At 60.6% G+C, this 18,493-nt stretch overlaps 1 protein-coding gene across 1 annotated transcript in view; it reads right to left on the minus strand.

Moving 5' to 3' along the window:
* Positions 1–18,493, minus strand: part of CACNA1S (calcium voltage-gated channel subunit alpha1 S) — a 60,697-nt gene that overhangs the window by 17,642 nt on the left and 24,562 nt on the right. Inside the window, exons 10-27 of the mRNA XM_065886695.1 lie at positions 18,323–18,483; positions 15,263–15,488; positions 14,619–14,826; positions 13,599–13,719; positions 13,175–13,289; positions 12,595–12,688; positions 11,842–11,911; positions 8,750–8,882; positions 8,037–8,166; positions 7,469–7,528; positions 6,151–6,257; positions 5,648–5,735; positions 5,281–5,388; positions 3,167–3,219; positions 2,879–3,025; positions 2,438–2,639; positions 1,888–2,046; positions 486–596 (exon numbers count right to left, since the gene is read on the minus strand). Of these exons, the coding sequence (XP_065742767.1) occupies positions 486–596; positions 1,888–2,046; positions 2,438–2,639; positions 2,879–3,025; positions 3,167–3,219; positions 5,281–5,388; positions 5,648–5,735; positions 6,151–6,257; positions 7,469–7,528; positions 8,037–8,166; positions 8,750–8,882; positions 11,842–11,911; positions 12,595–12,688; positions 13,175–13,289; positions 13,599–13,719; positions 14,619–14,826; positions 15,263–15,488; positions 18,323–18,483 (2,293 nt within the window). The remainder of the gene's footprint in view (positions 1–485; positions 597–1,887; positions 2,047–2,437; positions 2,640–2,878; positions 3,026–3,166; positions 3,220–5,280; positions 5,389–5,647; positions 5,736–6,150; positions 6,258–7,468; positions 7,529–8,036; positions 8,167–8,749; positions 8,883–11,841; positions 11,912–12,594; positions 12,689–13,174; positions 13,290–13,598; positions 13,720–14,618; positions 14,827–15,262; positions 15,489–18,322; positions 18,484–18,493) is intronic.

Consider the following 18,493-nt stretch of genomic DNA (forward strand, 5'->3'; position numbering starts at 1 on the left):
CAGGGCCAGGCAGGGCTGCACCAAGATGCCACTTCCCACGGGTGTTCCAGGGCCCCACCCACTCCCGCTCCCCTCCCCTTGCCTCCCCTCCCTCCATAGCATAAAGTGGTCCAAGGGGAAGGCGGTGTGCCTGGGAACTCAGGATTTGGGGTCCTGGTCCGCACGGGGAAGTCCTTCGTCCCCCGCTTGAAGCCCAGTCCAGTCTGGCCTCGCAGGCAGACCTGACACGGGGGTCGCGGGTGGGGAGTGGACGTGGAACCCAGGACACAGCAGGATGCTCCCTGGCCCGGGGGCTGCTCTTCAGAGGCTTAAGGGAGACGGGGCCACGAGACAGGCTCAAGGAAGGGGCGGGGCAGGGGCAGCCGCATCTAGTCCTGCCGGCCCCGGGCTGAGCAGGCTGGGAGCAGAAATGCCGGAGGTAGGGCGTCCTGTAGGACGGGGTGAGAGGGCTCCATGGGAAGGCCTCATCCTGCCGCGGGACTCACCCTGGCCTTGAAGGCCATGAGCTTGAGGACCATCTCCACCGTGAAGATGGTGGTGAAGGCCACGTTGAGGACGTCTGAGATGTGGTCCATCTGCTCCGACTGGTTGTAATGCTGTGGAGGCACAGGGAGGGGCTGGGGGCCGGCTCCGCCCCTCGGGGAGACACCCCCAGAGCCCTGCTTCCTTCCTCGGGGCCCCTGCCCACCTTCCTTTAACCTCAGAAAACTAGAGCCCACTCTGGCAACGTGCAGAATCCTACCAGGTCCACGGCCACGCCCTCTCCCCTCGAAGGACCGTGAGGGGAGGCGGAGGGGGCCGACCCTGGTCTTGTGAGCCGGGTTACCCACACACGTCTGTTCCTGGAGGCCAGGAGGGAGGCCCCCCAGCAGGGCTCTGTGAGCGGCTCCCCCGAGCCGTTTGGGTACAGGACCAGGAGGGCAGACCCCTGGTTCGAGGCTGGGACCGCCCCCACCTGCAGGTGGCACCTGAGATCACCAGCCTCCCATGCCTGCAAGCTACCCCGGGACCCCGAGGCAGCCCCGAGCAACGCCCTCAGCCGCCTTGAGCCTCCCCTGTGACCCTCCTGAAATCGATGTCCTTGTAACATTTCCCAGGAATCTCTCACCCTTCTTAAAATAGAGTTGACACGACCCCACTTCCTCCACAAAACCTTCCCAGGTAGTAGAAGGATCTGGCGTCTCCCCTGCCCCACCCCGTCTCGGCAAGGCTTCCTGATTCTGCTGCCCAGCTCAGGCCCCCACGTGAGCCATGGCTCGTGAACCCCTGTCCGCACTGGGCCCGCTGGCTCCGTGACTCCCTCCCCAGACCCTCCCCACCAGCAACGTGTGGTCGTGTCGTTGCCGGTGGCTGGGGCTCCGGGGCCAGGGAGCCTTGCTGCGTGATCCCATTTATGCGGGGAGTTAGGGATCAGATGCTCGATTAAGGCTTGAGAAGGACGCTGCGGATATGACTCGTCTGTAAAGTGTGCTCATCTCCTCGGAGGCACCTGTTCTGTGAATCTTACGTCCCCTTTTCTCGGGACTGGAGCTGACATTGCAGCCTTCTCCCGCATCAGGGCAACAGCAGAAGGAGAACAGAGGAGGCGCTCTGTGCTTCCCACACAGCCCCACCCTCCTGCACAGCCGCCTCCTGGCCCCAGAGCAGCCACAGCCGCGTGTGCGCTTGAATCACGGCCCTGATGAACCGCTGAGGGCCTGGCCCCCGGGCCGGCGTCCAGTCCACCTCCCTGCCCCACGTGGCACCTCAGCACGGTGCCTGGCGCAGAGCAGGTGCCAGGAAGAGTCTACTGGGGGTAGTCAGCCTGGAACCCCGCTCCCCCTGCCCTGCCCAGGCCCTGGCCCGCTGGGCGCTGATCTCGGGGGACCTGGTCCCCGGGGGCCTTACCTGCATGCCCAGGCAGATGGTGTTGAGCATAATGAGGGCGAACATTAGGTACTCGAAGTAGGAGGAGGTGACGATGTACCACACCTGGTACTGGCACGGGTTTTTGGGGATGTAGCACTTCAGGGGGCGGGCCTTCAGGGCGTACTGCACGCACTGGCGCTGAGACGGGACGCGATGGGCAGGTCAGTGCCCGGGGCCACCTCCCCCCCCTTCCACGTCCACGCCCACAGGCTGGAGGGGCCCTGAATTCAGCAGGCCAAGGGCCTCTGCTGGGCTGTCGAGGGGAAGAGTTCCACTGGGCCGGATTCCCCTGGAACCATCACAGCCCATTTGCAGCACGGCTCTCACCCAGCCCAGGGGCTCTGGGCATCACGGCGGGTCCACAGGAGACCCCTCCCGACCACCGTGCGCTGCTTCAGGTGGCAGATGGGTCGGAGGCGGGGCTGGGCACCCAATGGAGGGTCTGGGATCACCCCCTGCCCAAGGACCCTTTTCCCTGGCCTGAGCCTCGGCCCGGTGGGCGGGAGGCCTGGAGCAGGCGGCCCAGCACCTGGTTCTTGTCCAGCTCGCAGTTCTTGTACTCGGTCTCCCCCTGCTCCTGGAAGGTGACGATGACGAAGCCCACGAAGATGTTCATCATGAAGAAGGCGATGAGGATGATGTAGACGATGAAGAAGATGGCCATCTCCGGGTGCTCGTTGTACACGGGGCCCTGGTCCTCCTTGTGAGAGTCAATGGCTCTGTACAGCAGCCTGCGGTGGGCAGAGGACGCAGGGGTGCTGGGCGGGGCGGGATGCGCTGGCTTCCCCCAGTCACTGGGGCAGAGAGGCCCACACCGTGCCACCCCTGGTCGGGCTGTCTCTGGAGTGAGCGGTCGGCACCCCAGTCCCGTGCGCACCCCACGAGAGCCAGGGTGGCTGCCGAGCCCCCGCGGCGCCCGGCGTGCTGCAGGGGCGCGGGTGGCTCCCAGGCCCTCCCCGGCCTCACTCACTCCGGCCACCCCTCGAAGGTGGACACCGTGAAGAGTGACATCATGGCCGAGAGCACGTTGTCGAAGTGGAAGTTGTTGTGTGTCCACTGGCGGGGACGCAGCTCCATCTGCGTGGGGTCCCCATCCTTGTACACGTAGTAGTAGCCCCTGAGGCGGGGAGACGCGGTCACTGCACTGTGCTCGCGGGTCCCCCTCCGCGTCCTCTGGGCCCTCGGGCGGTGAGTGTGGGGGAGGAGGGCAGGTCTGGACCCGGGACCCCTCCCGACCCCCCCCCCCCCACACACACACCTGCACTCCTCCTCTGTCCTCTTGGACAAGTCATTGCAGCTGAAGAATTTCCCCTGCACCCAGGAGGGAGGGAGGGAGACAGGTTGTCATGGAGACAGGATGGAAAGATGGGGTGGAAGGGAGGAGGGAAGGCAGGGCCTGAGGGCAGCCTAACCGCGGGGGCAGGGCCCCCGGATAGTCTGCCTCAGGTCACTGTTCCCTCAGCCACCCACGGGCTCCCCGCCAGGCGGACAGCTGTGAGACTGGGAGCCAGCTCCTCAGACTGCTGAGTGCCCCAGGCTGGGCCTGAAGAAGGGAAGTACGGAGCCAGCTTGGCCTCTGCTTCCCGCTCAGGAGCCCCTGCCCCTGCCCGCACTGCTGGGGCTGCCCCACACGCCCCTTCCTTCTCAGGCCCTGGGGCGGTGCAGGGATGGAGCCCAGCTGGGCCCAGATGACACATCTTCTCTCAAAATTGAGCAGGGGTCCCGGCACGCCCGCTCCCCCCAGGCTGAGTAGGGGAGCTCTGTGATCCCCTCTGCTGACTGCAGCCCAAGCAGTTTCTCCTTTGATTTACGTCGCGTATTAGGCGCCCACGGAAGATTTTGTTTCAACAAAAGGAGTTGATTGCTAGGTCTGACTGTGGCTAAATTGTTTGAATCCATAGATGCTGGTCCGGGGCCCTCAAAGGTCGGGAGAGGGAAGTGCCTTGGCCAGGGACACAGGAGAAGCTGAAGACACGGCCACCCTGTCACTGCAGGCTCTTGCCGTCCCTACCACCTCCCCCTACTGTCACGGAGCAGAGGGTGAAGGTGAGGCAGGGGACGTTGGGGCAGGAGCCGCCAGGGGACACTGCTGCCACTGGGCAGGTTTTGGGGCACTTGAAACCAAACACCCAATCTAGTACAGGAAGCAAATATAGCACGGATACATGTGACCGGCACATTACAAATGTGATGTAAATGCCACCTGGACCTGGCGTTTGACTATGATCTGGGCGGGAACTGGGGGTCTGTCGATAGGAGACTAACACACACAGGGGGTTGGGGGTGGGGGAGCAGCTGCTCACTCATTCTTTCGGGGAGCGTGTCTTGGGGGCCCGGATGGGTGCCAGGGTGAGGATGAGTCCTGCAGAGACTCTGCCCTGAGGGGGTCCCAGGGCCCCCAGGCTGCAGAGGCTGAGGCTGGGGATGGGGCGGGGGGCGCCCCTGGCTGGAGCTGTGGGATAGGGCCGAGTGCAGGCCACTGTAAGCACCTGGTTTGGCGGCTAAGCTGTCTCCGTCCAGACACCCCTCCCGCCCCTCCAGGACAGAGACCAACAGGACCCGGTCCCCTATAGGTCCTCTGGGAGCCCCACCCTGATGGCCCTCCCCAAAACCTGCCCCTGCCGATGGAGGGGGCCTTGTGGGGTTCGCTCCGTGGCCCCCTCAAGCCCTAGCAGAGGCCCGGGCCCAGAGGAAATGCTCCATAGATGTTTGTTGAATGAATGAGTGATTGTAACATGATGCCACTGTATGTCTAAGAATGACTGAGGTTACATAATCGGGATGGTGCTTTGTGGGTGGGAGCAGAGGGTCACGGAAGGAAGGGTCATGAATGTGGGTGGTGCCCTCAGGTGTCCGTGTCTGTGTCCTGCAGGTGATCTAAGAGCCAGAGGCATCCAGAGGTTGGCCGCACAGGAGAAGATGGCCTGTCGGGCTGATTGCCATGGGGGAACGAATACTGGAGTTCTCCCAGGAAAGTGAGCACAGAAGCGGGGTGGCTCCCACATGTGAAACGACGGACCCACACCCGCAGAAGCTTGCGGGAGACACACCTGCTGGCTCAGGGGGTGCGGAGGCTGGGGCGGGCGTGTCCTGGAGGGGGTGGAGAGCATGACAGTGGGCTGGGTGCTGGCAGGCCCGGCAGGTGGGGGGAGCCAGTAAGACAGCAGGTGGCCCGCAGAGCCCCGGGGGCCAGGTGGGGCGTCACCTAGGAACCAAACTCAGGCTCTCGACGGCTTAGCCTTACCCCTATGCGTTTAGGACGTCTGCCTTCACAGTTTGGGGCTCCCCTCGTTTAGAGGGAAACAGACCGGCTCTTGCCTTGGCCCAAAAGCTGGCACCGGAGCTGGGGGAGTGAGGGCAGGAGGGGCTCACCTTGAAGAGCTGGACGCCGATGCAGGCGAACATGAACTGCAGGAGGGTGGTGACCAGGACGATGTTCCCGATGGTGCGGATGGCCACGAACACGCACTGCACCACGTGCTGGGGAGGGAGGCCCGGTCGGCACCTCTCCCCCTCCCCTCACCGGCCCCGTGCCAGCCGAGGGGCCCCCAGGGCACAAGCCTAGTCGCCTCCCGGCTTGTTGGGGGCAGAGAGGGGCCCATGGGGGCACGGCTTCCCAGCCACACCACACCCCCATTGGGCAGAGGGGATGGGATGGGCCCGGCAATGGCCAGGCTGACTGTCTGAGCGAGGCCTGGCAGCCCTGTTCTCCCCCCAGGGTCCCGCCGGCCCCTCTCACCTTCAGCCCTTTGGCTCTGTTGATGGCCCGGAGCGGTCGGAGTACCCTCAGTACCCTCAGGATTTTCACCACGGAGATGGTGCTAGACCTGGGGGGCAGCCTGCTCAGCCCTCCGCCTGCCACCAGCTCTCCGCACCCACGCCTGCCTCCCCCGACTCCCCTTAAGCTCCGCCCCAGGACAGAGGCGCCTGCCGGCCCCTGGGCTGGTTTCCTCCAGGGCTGCCCACAGACCCTGTCTCTCCCATCAGACTGGAGTGCCCTGGGCGCCGGGGCTGTGCTCCCCGTGGGGCTGTGGAGGGGACCCCCTGCTCCTGTCCACATCCCCCCTGGTCTCCAGCCCACGCTCTGCTCACCTAGCCTTGTCACTCAGTCCAGTTGGTGACAACCCAAGGGACGCCCCCCACCCTGGCCAGTGGTCCCGAGAGACTGTCCCCTTGTGGCTCAGTGCCCACCAACCAACAGCGGCTGGGCTGCCACTCTGGGGCCCCGGCTGCCCCGCTCACTCGAGTCCCATGGAGATGAGGGACACGGCCACCACCACCAGGTCCAGGATGTTGAAGTAGTTGCGGCAGAAGGAGCCCTTGTGCAGGAAGGCCCCATAGGTGGTCATCTGGGGAGAGAGGTGGCATCCTGGGTGGGGAGGACCCTGGGGACACTCCTTGCTGGGTCCTTAGGGCATTGCCCTGTTCTCTGCACCCGCCTCTGGGAGCACTGACACCCCTCATGGGCAGCGAGGCCAAGGGAGCCCTGGGTCTCCTTCCTCACCCAGCCACAGGGGGATGCCCTGCCCTCTGCTCTGCAAATTGATACAATTCTTCCTCTCCCTCCTCCCTTGAAAGCATCCTAGGCATGGTTGGGTCAGGCTGAACAGCCCGTCGAGGACTGAAGACCTTGCCCAGGCAGCCACCCCTGCACGCGTGCTGTATCTCGGCGCAGAGGGGCCACTTTCTCCTCTCTGAGCACATCCCAAACATCGCCGTACAACGCGTTTGCATTGTTTTGTCCTCCTTGACTGCCCCCGCTCTCTCTCTAATGAAGTCCTGTCCAATTTCAAGGCCTAACTCTAAAGTCACAACCTCCAGGAAGTCCTCCTGGACCTCAGGGAAGCCACCATCTCCCTCTGATCAATTTCTTTAATAATCGGGGCCCTGAAAGAAAGGACTGTCCTCACTTCATACTGCAGCCAGCTCTGGGCCTGCTCTCCCTTCACGGCTCCCCTCTCCCCTCCTGGTTAATGGAGGTGAAGGCTGGGGTTATGGGTTCTAGTCACAGACGGGAGGTCTCTGCCCCCAAACCCCATCCCCCACCAATGATGCTGTGAACCCAGCGTGTCCACCTTGAGAACGGGAGGGCAGTGGTGTGCTATGGACAAGGGGTGGGAGGGCCGTGAGAGGGCGGAGCTGCCAGAAACCCACCCAGGGCGACAGCCGCTTCTCTGGGATCCTAGGGGAGGCCTTTCAGTCGCTGGCAACAAAGGTCTGGGAACAGATCACTGCTCCCGGGTCCACGCTTAGGCTAGTTGCGCCTTGACTGTGGAAGAACGTGCCCAAGGCTTCAGAGACACGCAGGCCGCGGGTTGACTGTACCTCGTGCCTCCACACCCCTCCTGCTTGCCCGCTCGCACCAACTCGTGAGGTGAGACCATCCGGGCTCCTGGGTCCTGGGAATCTTTCCCTGCTGCTCTCCACCACCTTCTTGCTTTTCCCTCCTCCCTGCAACCCAGCCCCTGTACAGCCTGTGTAAGCAGGAGCCACAGCAGGTCTGGTCCCTGGCCTGGAGATGCCCTTCGCCCAGGCTGTCTGTCCCACAGCCTTCGCTCACCTTGAGGACAATCTCCACAGTGAAGACAGAGGTGAACACGATGTCAAAATACCCAAGGATCTGGTGACAGGGCAGAGGTCAGTGAGAGGAGGGGCAGAGCAGTGATAGCACCATCATCTTCATTGGCATCCCCACCATCCCCACCACCATCCCCACCACCACCACCATCCCCACCACCATCCCCACCACCACCATCACCACCACCATCCCCATCACCACCACCACCACCATCACCACCACCATCCCCATCCCCACCATCACCACCACCACCATCACCACCACCACCACCACCACCATCACCATCACCACCACAATCCCCATCACCACCATCACCACCACCACCATCCCCGCCACCATCACTGCTAACATCCAGCAACAAGAGCCCGTGTAGGCCGAGCGCTGTGATAACACCGCTCAGGTCGGGCAGTCTCGGCCCTCCAGGGATTTAAACTCTAAGCCACTCTGATGCCTGTAGCCACACAGAGGAGACAGTGAGCTCCGGGCATCAGGGTGAGGTGTGCGGTGACGGAGGCCGGGTGGGGACGGGTGCCGAGCTGGCTGCCGTCACCTGGTTCCTCACGGACTCGGTCCGGATGGGGTCCTCAGCAGCCAGCGCGGCACTGCTGAGCAGGATGAAGAGCAGGATGAAGTTGGTGAACCAGGTGGCGTTGACGATGCGATGGCACAGGACGCGGAGCCTGCAGGGGCGGGGTAGGGGCGGGAGGCTGGGACCGGCCTCCATCGCCGGACCCCTCCCTCCCGGTCAGTGGAGAAGGCCAGCCGGCAACCGGGTGGTCTCTGGCTGGCCTCGCAGGGCCCTGTCCCACCTTCTGTTCCTGCAGCCCCAGTCCCATCCCGCACAAGCCCTCCCCCAACACTCCACCCCATGCCACGGCATCCCCACCAAAACATCGGGGCAGGCCCATCTCCATCCCTGAGGCCGACAGCTGAAACTCCATGGGGACTACAGTCTGTATTTTAAAGGTGTAAAATTGTGAAGCCAGTGAGAACTACAGCTTATCCCCTTGTCCTGCTCTTGGAAGGGAACCCAGAGATGTGATCCCTCTTAGGAGTAAGTAACTGGTGAGGCTTAAAGCATCACTTCTCCCAGAGATTCCGGCACTTTCAACTGGGCACAAGGTCTTAAGCTAAAGGAATGACTTTCTCACGGTGTAATTGTAGGCCCAGGGAGTCAGGAGAAGGGGGCCTTCTCAGAGCAGGAAGCAGCCCTCTCTGAGAGCCCCACCAACCACCCTGCCCCGCCACCGAGGGGCCACCCACTTATTGGTGGGGCTGAAGATAAAGAAGGCGCTGGCTTCTGGAATGGGCACGGCCTTCTCCTTCAGCTGCAGCTCAGCCAGCGGGCGGGGTCGTGGGCTTATGGGGATCTCGGGTTCGTCTTCCTCATCATCTCCTGTGGGGAAGGGGAGAGAGAGGTCGGGGTGTCTTTCCACGTTTCACTGCTCCCCTGGCTCCTGTGCTCTGACCCCAACCGTGAACCCCCAGCAGCCAGCAAGCAACACGGGGCACGAGGGCGCCAGCAGAGTCCAGCCGGGCACCTCCCTTCTTTGCGGCACACGGAGCTGAACTGTCCAGACAACGGTCAGGCTCAGAACCTCCCAGACGTCGGGCCGGGAGCAAAGGTCTGGGAGCCTTGCCGTTGCACCTCCTGTCTCGGGGCTGGACGCACCACCACGAACGCTCACAAGCTGGGGGTGCCAGGGAGGGGCCCTGCTTGGCCCGAGGCCAGAGTGCTGGGCCCGGCTCTGCCCCTGACTCTCAGGCCAGGCGGGCTTCTGTCCCTCCTGAGTGTGAGACCCTCAGCTCGCGACACTGACAAGGGGCAGAAGGCCTGTTGAGATAAATGGACTCGGAGCTGCTCTCCTGGGGCCGGGTTCCAAAAACCATCATTCAGGGAGGAGCTGCCAGCATGAAAAGAAACCAGGATTCTTCCCTTCCGGGGCAGGTGTGGGGTGGGAGGGGGAGGGGGCCCCTCGGGCTCATTTGCTGAGTCTCAGGGCCTTGTGAGAGGGAGCTGTCCCCCCAAGTCCTCAGCCGCAGACTGGGGGCACTGTGGGAAGTTGGGGTGCCCTTTCCTTTGTCCCCTCGCCTACAGCTGTCTCCTGCCAGCCCCTGGCAAGGTTCTCCCGCTCTCTCTACCACAGCGGCCCCTGCAGGGTCTCCTCCCGAGACCCCACTTCTTCCTGCCAAAGAGCATCCTCCCGGGACATTTCCTGCCTTGCCTGGGACCAAGGGCCCCAGAGACACATTTTCTGCTTCGTCGCAGAGACTGCTAATTCTTAGAACTCGCGTATTTGCTTTCTTTTCCCGCCTTAATTCTGATTTTCTCCGCCCGCGCCCACTGTGTTAACTTCGGTGTGCCTATCTTTCGTTGGCAGCCATTTCAGATCATTTTTGGAAAGAAGCAAGATAAACACATTCAGCCCCCTTGGTAAGAACGCCCCTCCGCAGCCCACCCCACAGCCCCTCCCCCACCCTCCCTCCGCCTTCTCCCCAGCCCCGGCCCCTCCCCCACCTCAGGTTTCCTGGCTCAGCCTCTCCCACCTGCACAGCGGCCACTCCCGTCTACTAGGAGATGGTTATTAGATGAAGCAGACGAAGTCGAATTATTTTAAAACCCAAATGTCCCTTCTGGCAGGTATCTGAAGAACTGTCATTAGTCTTACCTGTACCAGCTCCATCCTCCCTACATTTTACTCGGCAAAATCCTTGCATTTTTTTCCTTTCTTTTTCTTCTTGGATTTCTATAAGGCTTTCTTTCTCAGTTTTAATATTTTTTTTATTAAAGTGTAGTTGATTTACAGTGTTGTGTTAATTTCTGCTGTACAGCAAAGTGATTCAGTTACACACATGTAGACATTCTTTCTTTTTTATATTCTTCCATTATGGTTTATCACAGCATATTGATGAATGGATAAAGAAGATGTGATACACACAGACACACACACACACACAATGGAATACTACTCAGCCATAGAAAAGAACACAATAATGCCATTTGCAGCAACATGGATACAACTAGAGATGACCACGCTCAGTGAAGTAAGTCAGACAGAGAAAGACAAATACCATAGGTTATCACTTACATGTGGAATCTGAAATATGCCACAAATGAACCTATCTGTGAAACAGAAAGAGACTCACAGACACAGAGAACAGACTGGTGGTTGCCAAGGGGGAGGGGGGTTGGGGGAGGGATGCAGTGGGAGTTTGGCGTTAGCAGATGTAAGCTTTTATATATAGAATGGATAAACAACAGGGTTCTACTGTATAGCACAGGGAACTATAGTCAGTGTCCTACAATAACCCTTCATTCTATCTATCGATTGCCTATCTGGTGCCAGACACTGCTATTTGGAGCACAAAGGGTCCCGCTGGAGCTTAGAGTCGCTGGCGCAAACAGATGCAAATAGGCATGAAATTGCACCAGTGACCCAGAGCTGGAAGGACCCAGGAGTGAGCTAAGAGACCTCGCCAGCTCTTGGGCACCAGCCTCTCCCAGGTGGCCTTTTAACCTTGGAGCTCCCTCCAAGTGTTCCCTCTTTGGCACCGACGACGAGGACTTCTGCTGCAGCCGCAGGCTGTTTGCACCTACGAGGCGTGTGTAGTGCATTCGTGGCTGTGCGCTCTGCATCCCCCTCCCCTCCACCCTGGTCTCCTCCATGTAGATCTTCTTCCTCGTCATCCCCTGCGGGGCACAGACGGTGAGCAGTCTGCCCATCTCCTGTACCACACGGGTGGCTACGCCCGCCTTGTGAGCTATTCTGTGTGGCTGGAGGGGCTGGAACAGAAGCCGCGTGTGCCCATCTCCTGCACCACACGGGCGGCTACACCCCTCTTGTGAGCTATTCTGTGTGGCTGGAGGGGCTGGAACAGAAGCCGCGTGTGCCCATCTCCTGCACCACACGGGCGGCTACACCCCCCTTGTGAGCTATTCTGTGTGGCTGGAGGGGCTGGAACAGAAGCCGTGTGTGCCCATCTCCTGCACCAAATGGGCGGCTACACCCCCCTTGTGAGCTATTCTGTGTGGCTGGAGGGGCTGGAACAGAAGCCGCGTGTGCCCACGAGTCTCTGGGCTCCTTGAAAACCAGATCCTTAGCCCTGAAGCGCACAGCCAGTGCTCAGTAAATACTGGCTGAATTAATTGAAAATAAAATGTGTACATTTTCCCACTGTGTGTATGGTAGGGAGAGGCGGGCTGGCAGACGGCTCATTTGCAATACGAGGTACACAAGGGATGTCTGAGTCCTGATCTCCTCGTGGATGGGTCCAGGTAGGGGACACACAGGAGAGACTTCCTCCCTGGGGAGAAGTCACCCCAGCACACCCGCCTCGGGTCCCAGGACTCTCACCTGGGAAGTCGGCTGACGGGTAGGGGTCCTTCACCTCATTGACATTGGATTCAAACTCATCGATTTTCAGCTGGAGGAAGGAACACGATGAAGGTGAAAACCCAAGCTGTGGTTCTCACCTAATGAACATTGACTGGAGGGCCGCGTAGGTGTCAGCTCACCTAAGCCTCCCTATGGCGCGGGGCGGGGTGAGGCAGTGGGTGCTATTATGGTCATCCCCGTCTTACAAAGGAGAAGCCAGGAGCAGAAAGGTCAGCCAGGCTGCCCAAGCTACCAGGACCCCAGCCTGTCTGAGCCTGAGCCCCTCACCCCTGCTTAGTTCTCGAGAAGAGAGTAGACTGCCCCAGGCCACGACCCCTGCTCTGGGGGCCGGTTCCTGCCCCTCTGAGCTCTGCTTCCTCGGCTCCAGGAAGGCTGAGCAGGGCCAGGCTGACAGGCGGGGCAGGGCTAAAAACGGGGGGAGACTGGTCTGGGTGGCTCTGAGGGGAGGGGGACACCCTGACTGGGGTGGAAAGCCGGGACTCAAAGGAAGTCTGGTTCCTGGATCGGGGCGTCTGTGTCCTCAGTACAAAGGATTCCGTGAGACAGAGCTGCCCTCCCCTGGCTGGTGCCCTCACCTGGCTGTTACCCAGGCAGACCGCCCCTCTCCTGCCTCCCCCTGCCCCCCAGCAACCTAAGGCACCAGGCGAACAGGGGACTTTCAGAGGCCCCTCCCCGCGCGACCCCTGAGAGCGCCCCCCACGACGGGCTCACCTTGGCCGTGGTGGGGATGCCCTCCCCCTTGGGTTTCTGCTCCAGCTTCTTGGCCACCGTCGACTTCTCCTCCTCTGACTTGTCTGGGAGCCCCCTGGGTTGGAAAACCAAGAAAGCCCAAAGTGGAGGACCAACTGGGAGGCTCTGGGGGACGCGCCCAGCCTGAGGACACTGCAGGCTGACCCTGTGCCCATGGGCCGGGTGCATCGCGTCCTCCCTCTGCAACGAGGGAACAGGACAGGCGTCCGCCCGCGGCCGGGCAAACCCAGGGGCCGTTGGCCGGTCCCAGGGGAGGGTCCCAGGCCGCAGAGGGTGAAACGGCAAACTCACAGGTGCCTGAGGCCCAGCAGAGGGAAGGGACGCCCTCCAGGAAGTGTGGTGACGGGGGGCGGAGGCCCAGCCTGCCTGGCTCTGCCCTCGGGCTCCCTCCCGCCTGCCGACTGGCCTGCAGTCCTGCCCCGGGGACACCTCAGAGACTCGGCCAGCGGCTGCAGTGGTTTGGCCTCTGCTCCCCAGGGAGCCCCTTGCCCGGAGCGGGCGGAGCCCTGCAGGTCCCTCCCGCTGGGCGCGCCCCGCTCACCTGGACATCTTCCTGCGCCTCCGCTCCTCGGCCTTGGCCTTTTGGGCCGACGTCAGGCTCTCCGCCTCCGCCAGGTTGTCTACCGCGATGGCCAGGAAGACGTTGAGCAGTATGTCTGAGGCGGCCCGCTAAGGAGCTCGGGTGGCGGGGAGGGACGCCCGGGAGGCGGAACCTGCCTCCTCCCGTGCTCCAGGCTCCCTGTCTTTCTACGACTGATTCCTCCCACCTGTCACCAGTCACCCTGTGTTTCTCTAACGTCCTGCCGGAAGGAAGTGTCCTACAGCTACACCCGCACTGCCACCGGCTGTGTCCCACCTCCCCACCCCCAGGAGCTCCCCAGCAGCAGGCCTGGGCACCCTGACTCCGCTTTACCCCCAAGCCTCCTCCCCAGGCCCTTTTCTGTGCCCTGCGTCTGGGCGGATACAGTTGCCACAGACGAACAGGATGATGAAATAGATGCAGACGAGCACCCCGGGGTAGGTCGGGCCGCCGTAGGCCATGATCCCGTCATACATCACGGAGTTCCAGTCCTCAGCTGTCAGCACCTGGCAGGGGAGGGAGGGTGGGTGACGCAGAGGGACTCGAGGGTCTTCTCTCGGGACTGTGCTGTCCAAAAGTCCCCTTCCAACCCTGCCCCCAGACCGGTCCTCTCTCTTCATCCGGGGTGAAGTCCCTGCCCTCCTGAACCTCTCGCGGGGGTCGAAGACCTCATCGTTGGCTCTTCGGGGCCAAGGAGCTTGATTGTGGCGTCAAGGCTTCCACGAGCTCTGTTCCTAAGGCCCAGGCTTAGCTGTTCCGCCCACACTGGACCCCCTGCCTTTCCAGCCCCCAGAAAGAGTGCGAAATGTCAGGTGCCTTGAAAGACAGGATGCCCAACCAGCCGGTGGGGTGAATGGAAGAACGAGGGTGACACCCTGTGTAGGGCCGGCCGGTTGTTACAACTGCCCTTCCCACTGGCAACACCGAGGCGGCGTCCCCTGAGTACTGGCCCGACAGAGAGGAGCGCGTGTCTGCTCTGCGCTCACGCAGCTCGTTCTGGAGGCCGGCCGCGGCTTTAGTGAGCGGTGGCTGAGCCACGTCCCCGCAGTGGGAAGTGGTTTGTGTTCCTCTGGGGCTTTTGCAGCCTTGCGGAGGGACAGCCCACCTTGTCTGACCTTGTGCTCAGAGATTCTAGTAGCACGTGGGAAAGAAAGCTCCCTGCCCACCCAACTCCTTCACTCATTAGCCGCTGCCCTACTGTGGGCCGGGGCTCTGCGGGGCAAAGGGACGAAGACACACAGGACACACTGGGCACAGCGCCCAGCCTCCAGAGCGTGGAGGAGACAGACAGGTGACTGTGGCCTGGAGGGCATGCGGGGGCCCAGAGGGCAACGTCGGATCACGGAAGGCTTCCTGGAGGAGGTGATGCCCAATCTCCAGCGGCAGGCAGCGGGCTTTAGCCTACCTGGAAGACGGTGATGAGGGCCTGCGGGAAGTTGTCGAAGTTGCTGCGCCGCACCTCCGTGTCCTCAAAGTCGTACCTGCCCCCGAAGAGCTGCATGCCCAGGAGGGCGAAGATGACGACGAACAGGGACAGCAGCAGCAGCAGGGACGCGATGCAGTGGATGGAGTTCAGCAGCGAGGCCACCAGGTTGCTCAGGGACGTCCAGTGCCTGGAGGAGACGGGCAGCCCCCACCCCCGGCATCCCTGCAGTCGACGCGGCTTGGGGGAGGCTGGGGGCTGGTGGGATGCGGGGGGGTGGGGGGGGTCGGGCAGGGCTGCCTGGATCCGGGCCGCACACCCAGCTTCCCTCCGCCAGAGTACAGATCTTGGTCTGTCATCTCATTCTGTTAGTAGGACGGCCGTTTAGCTGCTGGCGCCACCACTGGACTCTGAACCCCACGGGGGTGAGGACCCCCCTTCCTGAGCAGCCCCGGCCCCGGCGGCCGTCCCACCACTGCCCCCTTCTCTGCTCCCCTTCCATCTTCCTTTCCCCCCTCCCGCTCCCAGGCGCTTCTTTTCCCCTTCCTTCCGGCCGAGGCGGAAGGGGAAGGCGCTTTCTCCTGCAGAGACGCAGGATGGGGCAGCGCGCGCGGGCGGGCGCTCACTTGGTGATCTTGAAAATCCTGAGAAGGCGGAGGCAGCGCAGGACGGAGATGCCGAGGGGTGTCATGGCCCCCGACTCCACCAGCAGGATCTCCAGGAGGCCGCTACACACCACGAAGCAGTCGAAGCGGTTGAAGATGGACATGAAGTACTGGCGCAGGCCCAGCCCATACATCTTCATCAACATCTCCACGGTGAACAGGGCCAGCAGCACCCGGTTGGCGCTGTCTGCAGGGTGGGCCACGCAGCTCGGGGTCACTCTCCTCCCTGCCCTGCCCGCCTTGGCCAAGCCCTCCACCCTGGACACCCTCCCTGCATTTTCAGGGCATCTTCCTTCCCCTGCCCTCCAGATCCAAGAAAACCTGGTGAATTTCCACCATTGAAGGAACGCAGTCTAGATTTCTAAGAAACTAAACGACACTGTGTTCGGCAGGTCCACCTCCTCACTCCACCGATCAACCTGTGAGCATTTTAACCCCATTTCCCTGATGTCCCAGAAGCACTGACACTGTTGATCAGCCTCTTGCTTTTTTTTTTTTTTTTTTTAAACTTGCGGGATCTCAGTTCCCTGACCAGGGATCGAACCCGTGCCCCCTGCGGTTGGAAGTGCAGAGTCCTAACCGCTGGACCGCCAGGGAAGTCCCCTGTCGCTTTTTCAAACGTTCTCTTTCCTTGGCTTCCAGGACGCCGCATCCTTCTGCATTTCTCCTGCTTCTCCTGTTTCTCCTGCACCCTCTCTGCAGAGGCACCCCTACCTCAGCCCTGAGTGCTGGACTTGAGCTGTACGCATGAGTACACGCCGTCCTCTGGGGATCTGGTGATGTCTTCTAAGACCACAGCTTCGATTGCCACGCCTGCCAATGACTCCGGATTTAGACTCTTCAACCCAGACTTCTCCACTGAGTCCCAGACCTACTTTCCATCTGTCTCCTCAACATCTCACTGGGATGTCTCAGAGGCACCTCAAACTCAACATGCTCAAGTCTAAGCTGATAGGTACTGCCCGTCCTCCCCCATCCCCCCAAAATACCTGGTCACTGACTGTCTTCCCCATCTCAGCAAGTGGCACTACCATCCATCTATCTGCATGGGCCAGGAACCTCAAATTCATCTCTGACTCCTCTCGGCGGGCACTGTTCACATTTGTGTTCACATCTTGTCCACATTTGGTCATTGACAGTGCTTGGCACATTCAAGGGGCTCTCAGGAAGACTGGTTGGATGGATGGATGGATGGATGCAGGAATGGTTGCATGGATGGATAGATAGATGAATGGGTGGATGGATGCATGCATGAATGAAGGAATGGATGCATGGATGGATAGATGCATGCCTGGATGGGTAGATGGATGGATGGATGGATGCCTGGATGGATAGATGCATGCCCGGATGGGTAGATGGATGGATGGATGGATGCATGGGTGGATGCATGCATGCCCGGATGGGTAGATGGATGGATGGATGCATAGGTGGATGGATGCATGCCCGGATGGGTGGGTGGATGGATGCATGGATGCATGGGTGGATGCATGCATGCCCGGATGGGTGGATGGATGGATGCATGGGTGGATGCATGCATGCCCGGATGGGTGGATGGATGGATGGATGCATGCCCGGATGGGTAGATGGATGGATGGATGGATGCATGGATGGATGGATGCATGCCCGGATGGGTAGATGGATGGATGGATGCATGGGTGGATGGATGCATGCCCGGATGGGTAGATGGATGGATAGATGGATGCATGGGTGGATGGATGCATGCCCGGATGGGTAGATGGATGGATGGATGGATGCATGGGTGGATGGATGCATGCCCGGATGGGTAGATGGATGGATGGATGGATGCATGGATGGATGGATGCATGCCCGGATGGGTAGATGGATGGATGGATGCATGGGTGGATGGATGCATGCCCGGATGGGTAGATGGATGGATAGATGGATGCATGGGTGGATGGATGCATGCCCGGATGGGTAGATGGATGGATGGATGGATGCATGGGTGGATGGATGCATGCCCGGATGGGTGGATGGATGGATGGATGCATGGGTGGATGCATGCATGCCCGGATGGGTAGATGGATGCATGGGTGGATGCATGGGTGGATGCATGCATGCCCGGATGGGTAGATGGATGGATGGATGGATGCATGGGTGGATGCATGCATGCCCGGATGGGTAGATGGATGGATGGATGGATGCATGGGTGGATGGATGCATGCCCGGATGGGTAGATGGATGGATAGATGGATGCATGGGTGGATGCATGCATGCCGGATGGGTAGATGGATGGATAGATGGATGCATGGGTGGATGGATGCATGCATGAGTGCATCTGAGCTGTAGCATTGTTTCCTATCTCCTTTCCATTGAAGAAGACAATCTTCTTTTCTATTTTCCTTCTTTTATCTCTTTCATTATTTTATTTTAGGCCACACTGCGTTGCTTGAGGGATCTTAGTTCCCTGACCAGGGACTGAACCCAGGCTACAGCAGTGAAAGCACCGAGTCCTAACCACTGGACCGCCAGGGAATTCCCTCTTGCATCATTTTAAACATAGTGTCTTCCTACTATCCAACCTCCCCTCCTCTGTAATCCTCCTCTTGTTACCTTGTATTTACCTCCACTGTTGCCCTCCCTACACTGACCTGACGTCACTTATCAATATCTGTCTTTTCCTCTGGCTCAGGAAGCTCCTTGGCGGCAAGAGAGGTACATTCCTTGTGTGTGCCCTGCATTCTTTACTGGACCTGACCCAGAGTACGTGTGTAATACATAGTTGGTGAAAGATTGCTGTTTCTGGAATAGAACTTGAACTTGGATGCATGAAGCGCTCAATTACTGGTCATCTGTACGTCCAGTGTCTGTGATAATTTGCCCAGACATCTGGCGAGCACCTGTAGTGTCCCCAGCTTGTTGCTGTTACGGCCCCTGGTAATGCCTCGAGGAAAAGAGTACCACTGCCTAGAAGTTCTAGAAAACGATGTCGACATCTAACGACTTCTTCTGCAAAACCTGAGGTGCCATTGGCCAGCACTGGCCATCAACCGCGTGTCTCACCTTGCAGGTGGGTCAACCAGAGAGGCTGGTGGTGGTGTTCCGAGGCGATCGACAGGGTGTTGAGGGCGACGATCAGGATGACCAGCCAGTAGAAGACCCTGGACTTCACCGCGTCGTGGCACTTCCAGCGGAAGACGCGGTTCCACCGCCTCCAGTGTCGGCTGAGAAGGC

This window comes from Phocoena phocoena, chromosome 1 (assembly GCF_963924675.1).
Source record: "Phocoena phocoena chromosome 1, mPhoPho1.1, whole genome shotgun sequence".
In the NCBI taxonomy this organism is placed as follows: Eukaryota; Metazoa; Chordata; class Mammalia; order Artiodactyla; family Phocoenidae; genus Phocoena; species Phocoena phocoena.